This window comes from Ostrinia furnacalis, unplaced genomic scaffold (genome assembly GCF_004193835.3).
Source record: "Ostrinia furnacalis isolate ACB-3 unplaced genomic scaffold, ASM419383v2 OfSCF3086, whole genome shotgun sequence".
NCBI lineage: Eukaryota > Metazoa > Arthropoda > Insecta > Lepidoptera > Crambidae > Ostrinia > Ostrinia furnacalis.
The window spans coordinates 168561-185621 of NW_021133325.1; the positions used below are offsets into that span (position 1 = coordinate 168561).

The window sequence follows — 17061 nt, forward strand, 5'->3', positions numbered from 1 at the left end:
TAACTGAGGAAATGAAGCAGCTAGTTATTCTCTATGTTGCTTTAATGCTAGTGGTTATTTATGCCTGTCGGAAGATTTTTTATGATTTTCTTGTGCGTATATTTGATCTCAATCCTAAAGTTTCAAATTTAAGCCAATATGATTCACGACCGCAGTTACGTCAATCTTATTCACCTTATTCAGATGAGGAGATGGATGTAATTGCAGTCCACGAAGTAGGTCACGTTATGCTTTTTTCTGCATTTGGTGAAGAACCAGTGGATCTATATGTTCAGATTCATGATCGTAAAATTGGAATGTCAAATAGAGGTTATGTGTTTTTTAGCTTTTCTGAGCGTGAAGGCAAGGTTTTAACTGTCAGAGACATAAATATATTCATGCTTATATACTTATCAGGAATGCAGGCTGAAAAGTTCTATTTTAACGATCAGCGATTATTTGGGGCTGCTCAGGATATGGATAAATGGTTGTACTATGCAAAGCTTTATTTAATACATGATGAGCAGACAATCTTTTTCAATAACCCTCAAAATCAATTTGAGCAATACCATAATTCTCAGTTATTGGCTGATTTGAAGCAAAAGCAAAGCCAAATATTAAGTGAATTCTTTAATTCTAATAGAGTTGTATTAGAAGAGTTAGTTTGCAGTCTTAAGGAGAATAAGAGACTGGATTTCGATAAATTGAAACCGTATCTTGAAAAGATTATAAATATTGATGAAATATCTAAGTGGTCAATTGAAACTAATAAAAAGTTTTAAGAAAATCAGATTTTCTATTGGTGTAAATAGTGAATAAATTCATCGACATCATATTAAACGAACGGCCGATAGGACAGTTTATAGTGTTTGGTAGGATCTTAGCTTGGTTGAGCCTAAGTACTTGATCCGTGTATGTGGAAATGCAAATAGTGAAGCTTATAGTATACATAATATTAAATATGCGTTATTATGTGTTTGTGATCGAAATTTTACAGATGAGGTTGAAAATGGGCGATATCAAGCAACACATTAAAGCGGCGTATTTGTGCTTAAGAGAACATAACAATACAATTCCTAGCGAACATTTGGAATTATTTAAAAATATACTTGAAGAGTATTTTGATAAAAAAGAACAACATAATGGTGAACTTAGTATAGTGCCTACCGACTCTGCTAAATTTTGTGCAGATCAAACAATTTCAAGTATGCAACGCCAAATATCCGATTTTGGTGATAACGAGGCGCTTAAGAATACTTATTTAAAACATGCCAAAGCACTGCATTTCGCAACACATTAAGTTGGTTAATCAGCTAACTCTACCTAAAATGTAAACACATTACGTTAGTGTTTTTACCTTTTGCTACGTAATGTGTAAAATCTATCTCTAAGTCAAGCGTCCAATTGAGTGAAGAAATGCTACTTACCAAAGGATCAAGTTTTCAGCTTAACGCACACACAGATGTAACTGTCAGAGTTACAATATCAAGTGGATCAGCAGCTAAACTCTACATGTTTTTATTGGATCAATTCGGAAATGCATTGGAACAAAGGGTTTTTTCAAGCAATGAAATTCTTGAGCTGCCTTTAGGTAATCTTTCAAAACGCACCCATAATGTTTCTTTTGCGGTTTCTGCAGATAATGGATCAAATTTGCGCGAGGCTCAATTTGACATCCAAATAAAAGACCTTCATGTCTGTAAGTATGTCTTGAATGAATCGATTACTACGGAAACTGCTTTTATACTCGGTGAGTTTTACAAATTTGGGAAGAAATGGAGATTTAGGGCTGTAGGACAGGGATATTATGGCGGTTTGGATGCAATTTTGAAAAACTATAGTGTTGCTGTATGAGTAAATTATAGCGTACAGAGACCCAATTGTGTTTAGGGTACAAAGTAAAATAAACAATTGAGATATGCTAGGTCAACATACATTTCAGCGTAACAAAAGCCCTTTGGGGCTAAGGATTAAATTACATATGAGCAAGAAGCTGCCAGATCTCATAGCAATCCCACTAAAATGTGTTTCAGTAAGAGCAAATCATTTGAAAGCCAATTTCCCTGGGATTATTAAAAATATTGAATCACGTGCGTTGAGAAATTTGGAAGTAAGAAAAAATAAAAGCACCTCCGACTTACTCTTAACGTGGAATGACTGGATTGATACTGCAGGTCAAATCTTTCTGAAAAAAGAAGCAGAAAACAAAAAGCATGAAGTGCCAGATATACTCGAAAAAATACTAAACAAACAAAGTTCGAATAATCCTGTTAACTATCCAATTAATTTGAATTATGGCTCCGGTGATAATAGGGATGTATATCAAAAGACACTTAAATTGATGTCGAGGAATTTTAAGCAGCCCGAATATACACAGACTGATGAAGAATCCATCGAATTCCTTGATAGATTATCAAATTCCACTGGCGTAACAATTGGAGAGTTAGTAACCCTTGGCAATTGGTTGTTAACTAAAAATATTTATCGATTTGAAGATATCGTCATAAAAGAGGTATTGAAGTCAGGATTTGAAGGGAATCTTCCTGCGTATATTGTGAATTTACCTGAGATTAGTACGTATATACAGACTGACAATGCTTCGCTATTTTTTGAGGAAAAACGAGTTGTTGGGGTTGTTTTTTGCAAAACTGAACTTGATGGTAATTTAGTACTGGTTTCCACATTGTATCTTGATGATGGGCTTCCTAGAACAATTGCGATGAATATCGATGAAGATCAAAATATAGAGAACTGCGTAACGGACTTTATCAATGATTTCCAAAGTCAATTACTTGAAGAAGAGAATCAGAAAGTAGTCGCTGACAGAATTGCCATACAAAAGAAGATTATCAATCTTGTTCTTTGGTTCAGTCAAACAGAACCCGACTATCAGCCAATGACACCAGAAACAAAAAATGAGAAGGTCTCATTTACCATTATTAAAGGTGAAAAACGTTTATTCGAATCAAGTAAATATAGGCCATTCATTGTTGGTAGGAAAACAAGTGAGATATTTAAGAAGGTTTATAAGGATTTAGAAGTTGCTATACAAAATGGTGGTGGTAGCGGTCGAGAGCCACATCTTAGAAAATCTCATTGGCACTTATATTGGTATGGAAAAAAGGGTAAGTTTGAAAAATACGAGTTCAAACTTTTACCAGTAACCGTTGTTAGCGGGGCTAAATAGCATTTCGATTTGTTTTTAATTTTCCGAAATAAAAAACGGCTGATTTATCGATGTTTAGATTAAGTTGGCTTTTATTTCGGGCAATTCGATAAAATTCTAAGAATTCTTTACTTCTCCAAAACTCTAAATCACTATCATTAATTTGGACTTCACTTGACTTCAATGTGAGAATGCATACCGAGCTATTCATCAAATACCCATGAGGCTTTCTAAAAATACGAATATGAGGAGTCATATTAGGACACAAGAAAACATTATCGCTATTTAAGTATTTTTTGATAACTAATTTTTCTAATTTCCCTAATTCAATATAGAAAGGGTCATTATTAAATTCAGTCTCTAAAGTAATATTATCAAAACCAAGATGTTTAGACTTGATTACTGGAACGTTATTACTCGATTTGATATTACTAAGCATGGAGTTATTAATTTGTCGATCTCTATCCACGTTAAATATCCCAGTTTCCAAGGCTTCAAGCATAGACTTAAAATCGTCATTAAAATATAACACCCAGTTTGGTAAAGCAGGGTCAGTGATATCAATCTGATTCTGTATTAAGACTTCTTTAGTTGGCGTAAAAATAACCCGCATTTTCTCGTTTGCGTCTTGATCTGTTCTGACAGATAAGTGGATGATTTCATATTTAGCTGTGCCAAGCTTAAGCTTATTAAAATCAAGAATACTTGCAATGTGGTGTGAACGTAAAAGCTCTCTAGATTCAACGTATTCACCACTATGTAAAAAGGATTTGTCTAAATATAAAGATAAGCTTTTAGACTTTTTGCATAGAGCCTTTATGAAATAATTTCTTGTGCTTTTGAGACTTTGTTCCTGACTAATTTTTGGTAAAATTTGGCTGTAGCTACTAAGATTAGCAAATAAAATATCAAAATAATTATCACTAAGATCTTCTATGTATTTAACGCAAAATATATTTAAACCAGGGAGGGCAAACATATCAATATTTTGCTTTTTGATTAATTCATATTCGAAATCGGTTGAACAAACAAATGTAATTTCTACTTTATTACAAAGTTTGGAAATACTTTTGATTAATGAAGGCGAGAGTATTGAATTAGAAGTGACCAATTCACAAATCTTAAGCTTAAGGGTGGGCTTAAGTGTAAGTTGTTGAAAAATAATTTGAGGCGACACTTCTAACAAATCATGCATTATAGAATCTGCAGTGATGAAAATCTGATTCTAGCAGATACACCAAATGATTTATTTTTTTTCAAACAAAGACCACTAAAAAACAGTCTTCGCTGACTAATTAAAACTAAGCAGATAATTGATAGTTTTTATCTTTATGAAAATTTCTGATGTTCGGTTTTACTGTATTTTTTAGAAACTCGTCTGGCTCGGATATAACATTATCAAAGCTTAAAATATGAATTGCCTCTTGAACAATTAGATCGCGAGAAATTTGTGAAACCTTTAAATCTTTAATAACTGATATATCATAGACTGTGCAATCAAAAATACTGCATTTGTTAATATAAGCCACAAGATCGGAAAACTTGCGGTAAAGCTTACGTAACATTGTCATAGTCATTTTACTATAATTCGCAGGATCAATCGTAATTATATTTTTCGCATCTAAGAGTGTAGAACCGTTTGAAAGCAACCTGTAATTATGATCGACAAGCGCTACGTAAGGATTATTGTCGTATAGGCCAAGTAAGAATTCCTTAAGTTCGTCAAAACAATCTGATGGGAATATGTGAAAATCGTTTATTTTATGTGCTTTGTCAAAATACCAATTATGAAAGTAATCTAGAATCCCGTCTAAGTAATGAACTCTGCAAGTCTCGTCTATATTCCCAATAATGCCATCTATTAAATCAGCCAGGCATTCGACACAGAATTGACGATCCAACTTTTCATGCACAGGTGAGTGGGTATATTTTTCGAAAGCTCTCCGGATTTTAAGTCCTGATTTACAGTTACTATTGATGAGCCATAGTTTGGCGCGAAAACGCGGATTCTTTTGATCAAATGGTTGTAATGTGTAGAACATTACATGGGCAATTTGAGATATTTCTATTTTTTGATTGTTGATGTTGAGGCGTATTTGGCTAATCGTTTCTTGTGCAATTTTGATTATTTTTTGTTTATATGCAGCGATATAGTTACTTTTTTCTTTAGAGAAAATTGCCGGCAACTTTTCTTGATTCTCTAGTCCGAGGGATAAGTAGAAGTCTTCAAATGAAAAACATCTCGAATGTATGATATCTGCATAATTGCGCTGCATACGTTGTAAGACTTTCGGATTCAGGTGGCAGTCTAGCTGCTCTTGTACAATACGCTCACGCAAAAGTTCAGCACAGTTGTTTGATTCATTTAAGAGTACTGCGTAGTGTGTCTGTTGAATTCTGAAAATCGACAGTTCATTTTTTTTAAAATTTTCAAACATTGTATTCTGTACAAAATATGAAGACAAAAAAGATATTACATTTCTTCACATAAAATTGTCAATTAACCCTTTGTTAAACACAAGTTCATAGAAAATATATAGAAGTTTTCAAAATATTGAAAAAAACCGCCTTAAATGGCGGTTTTTTTGATCAAATTGAGAATTAGTTCTCGTTTACATCTAATGAGATGCCTTTTTCGAGTCCAAATTCTTGCATGGCTTCATCATCCGCACTGTTCGTTTGGTTATTATTTGTACTATTGTTTACAAAATTTGTCTGTTCTTCGGCTGCGGTTGACACATCTTGTAATATTGTTTGTTTTTCTTGAATGCCATTTTGCTTATTTTTGTTAAAATAATTCCACGCAAAAAATGAAAAACATAAAAATAGTGTTAGTCCACAGATGATATTTATCCAATGATCCTTAGTTAAAGCAAAAACGCTTGACCGACCTGCTTGCATTTTTTTCTTACCTTTGCTATGGCTCGTTTGGCCTAAGCTTTCTTGGTAGTCTTCTAATGCATTTGTAAATTCGTCTGCCCAAATTTCACTTATAAGACTCCTTAGTGCTTTCGGGTCGGCATTTTGATCAACTTGAATGCAATTTTCACAAAGAGAAATTTTACCCTCATTAGAATCATTGATAATAATGAATACATTTCCTTTAATGAATCCACCTTCAATTATATCGAACCCTTCAAGCTCCAAGCTCATTTTACTTACATCACTACTTGGAACCTTTATGTTCTTGGTTTGCTTCCAGTGATCGCGAGTATTAACACGAAATACATCGTGACTGATTGTTGAGCTATCAATATGATGAATTGATAGTTCGGGTGAAAAATCAATATCTACGTTCGAAGTCTTGGCCTTTTTTAAGAGCTTCATTTTGCTTCCACCTTGTTTATCATTTTCGCTGTTTTTTTCATTTCGTAATTTTTTCGCTTTGCCTCAAATGTTTTTTTCTTTGCTAGGTATTCAGCAACAAGCTTTGGAACATCATCAATGGTTCTGGCTTTGCTAATTTTTGCTAGGAACTCATGGCTATCTTCCCCATATTTTTCCCGCGCTAGTTTACGAATATATTCGTAAATCTCAGGCAAGATACGCAGCTTGTTAAGTGGATTTCTAAAAGAGCTGCTTAATTCTTCAACTGATCTATTTGTGCTTGTTGATGCAAAGTTAATCATACGAATTGGTTGTCGATTATTGGTAAAAAAACGAGCCAATAAATGTAAGTTAATCAATCGTGAAAATGAGGCCACTTCGTTTACCCAGAATAGTTTTTTCGTTACCAGGCCATCCCAGACAACGTTGAAGTCTTCACGTTTTAAATTAAAGTCACTAATTTTTCGTTTGAAGCGAACATCGTATTCAGTAATTCCATGATGCGCAGTCGCTTCTGGTGAAATAGGCGTATTATTATTTGAGTAGAGGAATGTGCTTTCAAAAGCTTGCTCTATTTCACCGGTCATCCCATTAACCTTGTACATGGTTTCACCACCATCACCAGAGTTAATTTTACCAATAACCTTAATATTGCTGTTAGCCCAAATTGCTTCCGCCTCGTTTGCATCTCCACGCTTGATATCAGAAACGTCTTGTGCAGCAGAGCAAATTGCGAATGATAAGCTTCGACCTTGTGCAGGCATAACTGAAACACCCGGAACAACAACATAGCTCAACTTGTTCATTTGAATGATCACGGCGTTCGGGCTGTTGTGAGTAAGCTCCAAAGAAACAAAAGCCAAGGTCTTTTTCTTTTTTGGCAAACTTTTTCTCCAACCAAAGCTCTTTTTTTCTATTTGATTTGCACCAATCTTAGAGCGTTCTGCATTCAAGTTTTGAGTAGGATGGGGTGTCTTGTTTTTGCGCACAATTTGAATAGTGGGCTTTTTCTGGTCATTCGATTTGAAGTTCATATAGTGGGACGTTCCTTAATTTCTTTTGGAATAATACCAAACACCAGATTTTGAATGTTGGGCTAAACTCACAGCAGAAAGATAATCAGCCTTCTCTTTTTTCCAAAGAAGGGTGGTCGTGTTTAGGTCATAATAACCGTTTTTGATAAGCTCAAGATTCAAGTCCTTACCATTGGCATCAAGTATTTTTGCATACACTTTGTCATTTTCTTTATCTGCAAGCACATATACTTGTTGGTTAATAAGTCCCGATAGCACAGAAGTTGCCAAATCAATGCTTTGCTTATGGATTCCTTTTGGCAGGTAAACATGCAATAAAACAACTGTGATGTTTTTTCCAGTAAGCTCGTCTTTAACAACTATGGTGGTAGGATCAATTACGTTGATGATCTTTCCACGCCAAACATTATCCTTATTTTCACTGTAAGCTTGATACAGGGATTTAAACCATGTAGGGCTAAAGATAAACGGTGAGCTTGCCTGAGCATTTGCGGAACCAAAGATAATGCAGGCAGTTATACAGCTTACTGTTATTTGTTTAACAAACTTATTAAGTTGCATAACTTTCTCTCTAATTGGTTTGAGCATTAGGCGTTAAATAACACACCGCAATTTAGCCATATAAATAACATGAAACTAATTTATATTTATGATTCAGCCTTAAAATGAGGTTAAAAACCCCATTACTCTTAAACTACTGACGATGTGGAACTATTGATATCAACAATGTTTATTTTTTCCTCAGTATTAATAGGAGTGTTGGTTTCCTTATTAATCCCATTTTGTACAGTATTGATTTCAGTTTTAAGTGCCAATTGATTGCGGGCGATTTCTGCTAATTCTTTTTCGCGTTTTTCATAGCGTGACATGAAATCATTGCCCAATATTTCTTTGGCTTTGTCATAACTTGCATTTCCAAGTTGCGCAAAAATGGCAATATCGCTACTGCAGTCCCACTCACCAGTTTCACGCTTTACGTAAAACGTAGGAAGTTTGTTAATTGTTAAAACAATCATACTTTCAGAAATGTCTGTTTTAACCAAATTGTATTTTCTGCCGAATTGAGGAGAATTGAAGAGAGCCTTTGAAAGTCGGTTGAAGCGTAACCATGCAATAATTTCTTCAACGGTATCTGCTTGGAATTCACGTGGCTCAGGCTTATTTGCGATAGCAACAATAATTGAGAAAATTAGTTTTGCCTGCGTCATATCAAAACCAAACCGCAAGTGAATATCGTCACCATTTTCTGTATGGACTTTAGAAATAGTAGAGTATTGCATATCCTTGTCTCCTTAAATTTGATGAAGGTGTTTAAGGATACGGCTGCGATACTCAATAGCGTCTGCAGTATTGATATGAGCACCAGATTGGTAAATAGAGCAGAGTCGAAGCACTACTTGAAGTAATTCTGGATCAGCACTCAGCGCATTGTATTTGCTACGCAGGACTTTACTTAGGTGATAGTCTTGTTCAACGACCATTACTAGATCATCGGCGCTTTCAAGATGAACGGAAATCTGATACGGGCAGTCTTCTAGATTGTTCAACTGGCTTAATTCAGTAGATTTGATTTGGATCTTTTTTGCGATATCTGCAAAATTATCCAAAGGAAGGCTTTGTTCTTCAAAGCGTCTTGGCTCGACATATTTCATATGATATTACCTCTGTTTGTATGGTTAAAATAATATCACATTTATGTACAATGTATAGTAAAAATCATGAATATAAATATATTTTTCCCAAAAAAAACGCCTTATATAAGGCGTTCTTTTCTAATGGTTACTTCAATGATTGATAGACTTCCCGCACTAACTTATCCTTAATCGTATGTTTCCGTTTTTTCAATGTATAAAACGGGTGAATATCCATTACCAATAGCATGGCAGTCCACACGGTTGATGTTGAAACACGCACTGATTGCTCATATTTGTACCAAGCATCGAATGAAAGATCCAGGGTGGAGGATACGTTATCAATGCCGCCAAACAAACTGCGCAAAAGGATATAAATATAAGGATTTGAGTTGCTGCCGATGTAAAGATTTTCAGCACTTCGTGGCGCTACGTTACTTATTAACTGGGCAAGCTCATTAGGATCAATCGTTAATTCAGAGAATGCATCCAAATAGAAGCGCAGGCGTTCATTGAATACCTCTGCTTTAATTAATTTTGAAAAGATGGGTTGGTGGTTCTTTTGGTTATCCAAGGCACCTAAAACCTCATCAAAGGTGTTGTACTCATCGAGATGATTTCCCTTGGAGTACCATGCCTTAATTTGATCAATAATCTGCGCTTGATGTAATATGGCCTTACTATGAGATTCCATCACTTTCTTAATTTGAAAGTATCGCAGATCAATAGGAACCAATAAGCCCTTGGTTTTTTGTGGTGTGGTGAATAAAATTTGCGATAAAGCTGATTTGTTCTGGCGCTCATCAATTCGAGGCTTAACTTCAAACTGTGGGTGAAAACCAGAACTGAGTAAAAGCATACCCCAAGACAACGGCGAGGGGATTGAGCGCCCATTCAAGTATTTAGACAGCGCACTATTGCTACTCACATTAAAGAATCGAATAAGATCTTCTTCGCTGAACATGTTAAAGAAGAAGCGATAAGATAGTGGTGACTTGGGTGCCTCTACACGAAGAAGGGTAGATGACGTATCACTATATCGTCCGAAATCCTTGATAAGCATTTCGCTAATAACAGTCAGCTTGCCATCCACATCAAAGGTATCCGGATAGAATGCCAAGGCTGCACCATAATATCTTAAGTTACTTGCACCTAAATCATCTATGAATTTGTTGACAGCATCAGCAAGTCGAGACTGAATTTCGATGAGTTTGCTATGATTCAGTCTGACTTGTTCTGTATCAATATGATTTAAACCATAGAATTCTTCATAGTGAGTGTGGATTTCTTTGGCAATAGGGAATAAACCATACTGATCTTCTTCGCCAATTGCTGCAATAGCGATAGCTTTTTTAATATTTGGTGAGCTATAAATCTCTTTTTTAGTAGGGTTTTTTTCCAATAAAAGTTCTTTAGCAGCAAAAACATCAGCCTTGCTGTAGCTCGACTCTAGATTAAAAATAACTTTCATAGGTTTATAACTCGAAATATAGCCATTCAATAGCATATTACTATACTCTGTACACTTTCACAAACCGCGCACATATCACGAAATGCCCTGTTCTTCCGAAACTGCTGTGGTTATCTCGGTTCTATCTTTAAGTGAAAGAGGACTCCACCCGTCAGTCAGGGTGGAGGTGAATTTCACAGATTTTAACCTTGTTGGTTTTGAATGTATTTTTTAATAATGTCCAAAGGAGTACCACCACACGACCCTGCAAAATATGAGCGTGACCACAAAACAGGTTTTGCATAACTACCACGTAAATCTAAAAACTCATTCCTCATTTTTCTGCTTGTTACTGATTTTAAGTTATTTACCAATTTACTGAGTTGAACTGTCGGTGGGTACTGAATAAGCATGTGAACATGGTCAGCTTCACCATTACATTCCTTTAATTCCGCATCAAATTCTTTGCAAATTTCCGCTACACACTCACCGAAATACTTATGATGTAGATCATTTAGAATTTTCTTTCTGTACTTGGTAATAAATACTAAATGTACGTGTAAATTAAAGGCTGAATGTCGATTTTTATATATTTCAGTCATTGTTTGAATGCTTGCTTAATGCTAGTATTTATACATATTAACACATACACACTCATTTATGAAAATCAACAAAGCGTATAAATTTAGGCTTGAGCCTAATGCGGAACAGGAACTTGTTTTAAACAAGTTACTTGGATCTGCACGTTTTGTTTGGAATCAAATATTAGCTCTCTCATTCGAGATGCTTGCTAAAAATGAACGAATCAATAAAGTCAATTTAGTCAATAAAATCCCTGAACTACGCAAAAAGCCTGAATGTACTTTTTTAGAAAACAGTTCAAATGGTGTTTCACTTCAACAAAAAGTGCGTGATCTTGGTGATGCTTGGGCTAAATTCTTCGATAAAAAAGAACAAGCCAAACTAAAGCAAAAACCATTCAAAGCTAAGAAACCAAAATTCTTTAAATTGGCTGATGGCAGTGAAGTTCAGCTTCGACCACTCATGCCACGATTTAAAAAGAAATCCGATGGTTATGATTCAATTCGTATTGTTCAATTTGGTAGATATTGTTGGGTTAAAGGCAACCAGGTTAAGTTGCCTAATGACATTGGTGTTGTGAAATTCAGAAAGTCACAAGATATTTTAGGCGAGATTAAGAACGTCACAATCTCAAAGCATGTTGGGAAGTGGTATATCTCTTTTTGTGTTGAAAGCACAGTAGAACCCCCTATCCACTCATCAAAATCAGCCATTGGTGTTGATCTTGGCATCAAAAAATTGGTGACAACCTCAACAGGTCAGGTATTCGACCCGATCAATAGTTTTAAAGCCAATCAAGTCAAATTGGCTAGGCTTCAACGTAAGCTAAAAAAGAAAAACAAATTCAGTGAAAATTGGAAAAAACTTAATTTAAAAATTAACAAGTTACACCATCATATCGCCAATATTCGGCATGACTACTTACACAAAGTCACCACAACGCTCAGCAAAAACCACGCAATGATCGTAGTTGAGGACTTAAAAGTAGCCAATATGTCGAAGTCAGCGAAAGGCTCAATCGAGAAAAAGGGAAAGAATGTTAAAGCCAAGTCCGGCTTGAACAAATCAATTCTTGATCAAGGTTGGTCAATGCTTGTTGATATGTTGGAGTACAAACAGCAATGGCGAGGTGGTTTACTCGTTAAAGTTGACCCCAAATACACAAGTCAGACTTGTAGTTCGTGTGGTCATGTTGCAAAAGAAAACAGGCTTACTCAAGCAAACTTTAGTTGTGTTTCATGTGGCTTTAGCGAGAATGCGGATATAAATGCTTCTCGCAACATTTTAGCGGTAGGACATACCGTTTTGTCTGTGGAGGGTGGATGCGGTAAAGGTCGCCCTGCGAAACAGAAAGCAAGTGAAATCCGTGAGGAAGTCACCTAAGAGCTTTTGCTTTTAGAATCCCCCACTTGAACATCGTGAAAGTGGTGGGAGTATGTCAACTGTGGAGTTGGATTTTTATTGCTTGGTTTTTGGCTTCATTTGTAAAAACAAAATCTGAATCATGTATTTTATGACCAAAATGTTCCTGGTTATTTATATGAGTAATGTAGAAAATAAGCCTAAAAATAAACCCATGCACTCTGAGTCGAGTAGTGACAACCTAGAGCAGGCAGTAAAGTCCAATGAACTCACAGAGAAAAATCTTGTGCGTCTTCTTTCGGAAATCCGAGATGAGAAAGAGCACAACGATGTTGTGGAGCATAAGCCATTTGCTGAGCGGGTATTAGAAAAGAAAGGTGTATTTAATCTTCTTTATAAAAAAATGCCATTACGCTATATAGGGATTAGTTCATTCTCCCAGACAAACAAAACAATAATGGATTCTTATGCAAGTTTTAAGAGTCCAACATGCCCTAAGTGCTGCGCGGCAATTTTAATGTACAACAAACGCTTGTCGTATCGCGATGGTACGGTAGATTGGTTCTGTGCTGATAATAAGTGTGGTTTCACCTTAAGATATAGTCCAAAAGGGGCGGAGATCAAAGAGCATGTTCAGGAGTTGAGCCTTTCTCTTAATTCAAATCGTTGGAGTTCATTATCCGAAGATGAGAAAGAGCAGTTAATTTCTTCGCATTTTTCTAAGGCCTTTATTTACCGAAATATCGCAATGTTGTTTTCACTTGTCCTTATTGCAGAGTTAATGTTTGGCATGTGGATGGTTGCCTTTATGACAGGGGCGCTTGTGTTTTCTATCTTTATACGTGCCTTGTATTGGTGTTATCGAGCTTACCAAATCAAAACGGGTAAGGTGTTTGATAAGCGTATACCTTTCACCGATTGGATCACTACTGCGGATAAGTGGTTTAGCGTGGAATGGGTTGATGAATTAGAGGACAATGGTGATTCTAATGAATAAGCATATAACCTTATGTTTGTTGTTGGCCTTAAGCCCTAGTGCATTTGCAAAAGGATTTGTGATTAATTATTACGGTGCACAAGAAAAAAAACAAAAACCAATAGAACCGCAGCCTGTAGAAAAATCCGCTGCGAGTGAGAAACCTAAGCCTACATTAATAATTCAAGATAGCAATGATACGACTCAGGACGTTAAGCCGGCATCGAATAGTTATGCTTGGACGCAGGTAGGGCGTTTAAATGAATCCTATCATAACGATATTAGAAAAGTTGTTGAGGGTGGTACGTACGCACAACAAGTCTATCAACCTAAAATAGACAATATTTCATATACATCTTCAAGTAATGGATTTTCAGCCCCTAGTTCAAGCGGCAACCGAAACAGCTATGATCACATCATTCGATCAGCCTCTCAGAAGTATGGGGTTGATACAGGGCTGATCAAAGCGGTTATGCATACCGAATCAGGATTTAATATCAATGCTCGTTCCCCAGTCGGTGCACAAGGCCTAATGCAATTAATGCCCGCGACTGCACGGCGTTTCAATGTGAATAATGCTTACGACCCCGCACAGAATATTGACGGCGGAGCACGATATCTTAGTTGGTTGATCAAGCGTTTTAAAGGTGATGTTCGTTTAGCACTTGCCGGATACAACGCAGGCGAAGGTAATGTAGATAAATACAATGGCATCCCGCCTTTTCGCGAGACACAAGATTATGTACGCCGTGTTTTAACTCGCTACAATTCACTGTATAAATACAGCCTGTAAAAATTGGGCAAGGATGAGACTTGGTGGAAATAGAAGAACAGTCAGATATTGAGCGTGTATTGGTCATTTATGATGACCTAATACGCGGCACTGATACCAACGATGCAATTGTCGTATTGGATGATCTTGCTAACCAGGGGAACTTATTTGCGGCGTATGTATTAGGGTCGTGCTACATCTTCGGGATGCCTCCGCGCCATTATGATTTTAATCGCGTATATTCGAAAGAGCAGTTTACGAAAACAGCTCTAGTTCCTAGAGATGAACGTAAGGCTTTTGGTTACTATTTTCAGCTTCTCAATTTTGATAATAACGTGGAGCAATATCAACTTGAGGGTGTTTATGATTTTTACCGTATTCTAAAAGGTGTGGCTCCTATATTTAGTCAATTTGAACTTGAGTTACGGCCTAAGCCGGGTGATGATCATAATGACTTTTCAGTATTGTTTGATAATGCAGATGACCTATTGGGTATGCTTAAAGAATTTGATTACTATGAAAGTTATATTGATATTGCAAAATTCAATATGCAGCTATTTAAGTCATCAGATGAAAAGGAGTACTTAGATACCGCGCTTTTATATATAGACAAAATCCTTAAGCCAAAAGGTCGGGTTTTTTCACAGGCAGATGATCTGCAGGCCACCCTACAATTAATTGATATTTATTTATACGGTAATAGTTATATCCCTGCTGATCCTGCGATGGCAAAATCACTTGCGATAGAATCCAATTCCGACCATGCACTGATAATTATTCTGAATTATCTTGAAGCAAGCAATGTTATAGACCCGGTAGTATTGGAGCCAATTCTCACAAGGATTGTAGATAACGGAATACGCTTTGAGCAACGTAATCGGTTTAATTTACCTTACGCTATAAAACCAACAGATCGTTTAGCAAAAATGTGGTCTTTATTTGGTGTGAAGACACCAATAATGTCAGACATACATCAATCGACAGCATCCGCAGCAAGGATGTTTGAGACAGAACACGACAATGATGCAACAGGTAGTACAACATCCGATAGTGATAATGCCAATGATGAGCATGGCAGTGATGACCATCAAGAAGAGCAGTTGAATCATCAAGAAATTGCTGAAAGTGCAGCTCAAGCTCAGGATAGTATTCGTTTTCTATTGTCAGGGGAAAATCTTACGGATAGCGTTGATAATGCCGTAGATGATTATGAGGACGACGAAGATAACGATGATGACTTTGATGAGTTTGATGACGATGAAGAAGAGCAGTTTTGTGATTATGATGGTTAACAAGTTTAATGTAGAAAGTACTAAGAGCTATTTTTGATCTTTTGCTAATAACTCCATATGTGAGCTATTTATTTTGTTGAAGCGCTGTATTTCTTCGCTATGCTCGTAATCAGATAACCAGTTTATAGTAGATTTATCCAAAGCATCATTATTTAACACAGAGATTGTCTGATGCTCTATAGCCTCACTAATTTGGCTTTGTTTACTGTAGCTTAATGATTGTTCAATCTTCGAATTTGGAAATAAAAGATTGAATGCTTTCTTTACGTGTAGATGGTGTTTGGAGAATGAAGAAAGGTTGTCCAAGTGATGCTCTTTGTTCTCAAGTGATAAATCTATCGCGCTATAAAACATATCCAAGCTGTAATCTATGCCGTAGTTTACATACGCATCATATAGTGTAAATGCAAAGTTTTCTGGCTTTATTGCAAATTTATGCGGAGACTTGTGGCCTAGCAATATAATGCTAAATGTTTCGGAGTGATAGGTATAAAGAAAATCGAATAGCATGTTGATAATGCGCACATCCGGGCGAGAATATATATCTGGAATTATTAGGGCAACTTCCTTTTTTTCAGAAATGAGTTTGGCCGCGAAATTAAGCGTATTCTCTAAAGACAATCCTGCATAAATATTTGTTTTTAACAATGGTATCGCTGAGTTTAATAATGCTGCAGATTCTAAATCAAATGTTACTAGATTCTTAGCATCTCTTTCACTGTACAATTTGGACGATTGTAAGATTGCACCGTTGAGCAATGAATGACTTAAAGCTCTTTGGTTTGAAAAGAGGGCAGCAGAGCAAATATTTCCGTGTTCATCAACTAATGGCTTAAGCAGCCCGCCTTTGTTCCTAACTGATTTTGGTATCAGGGCATTAGGGTTGAACTGTCCTTCATCGACAAGATTCTTAAAAGTCAGGATCTCATCATGGTTGAAAGAAGCATGAGGCAACCACTCGAAGAATTCTGTTAAAACCGTTGATTCAGGGTGTAGGTGATGCACATTAGAATAGTCAACTAAATGACGCTGATCATAATGGAACTTATCGTGAACGGAATTAGGTATATCAATCTCATTCAGTCGTAATTTGTATAAGTCCTTTGACCGATCATATTCATACAACATGTACGCATGGGAAAGTACACGCAATGGGTGGTCTTCACTAAGAGAGTATAATTCTTCCATTTCCGTTAGCTTTAATACATTGGGATTTAAATTTAGTTCTAATTTTTCGATCATTTGATTTAGCGTGAATTTTTCACTCTTGTCTAATTCAAAAAAATGAATAATTTCTCCGTGGATATTTAAATTGTTTTTATAGCATTTCAATGTGGATTTATTACGTTGGGTATTATCGTAACTGTCAATTACATAGAAAGACGTACCTTCATGGAGCGTATCGGCATAGACGAATTTTGCAATACTATTCACATCAGCATCATGAAACTCTGAAAGATATTGAATTAATATCTCCCATATATCATGTT

The 17061-nt window shown here is 36.1% G+C and overlaps 1 protein-coding gene across 1 annotated transcript; it reads left to right on the top strand.

Moving 5' to 3' along the window:
- The first annotated feature begins 12162 nt into the window (after positions 1–12162).
- LOC114357248 (uncharacterized transcriptional regulatory protein TBS1-like) lies at positions 12163–15571 on the top strand. The gene is made up of 2 exons (XM_028310770.1): positions 12163–12250; positions 15192–15571. The coding sequence occupies exons 1-2, from the start codon at positions 12163–12165 to the stop codon at positions 15569–15571; spliced, it is 468 nt and encodes a 155-aa protein (XP_028166571.1).
- Positions 15572–17061: the final 1490 nt, after the last annotated feature.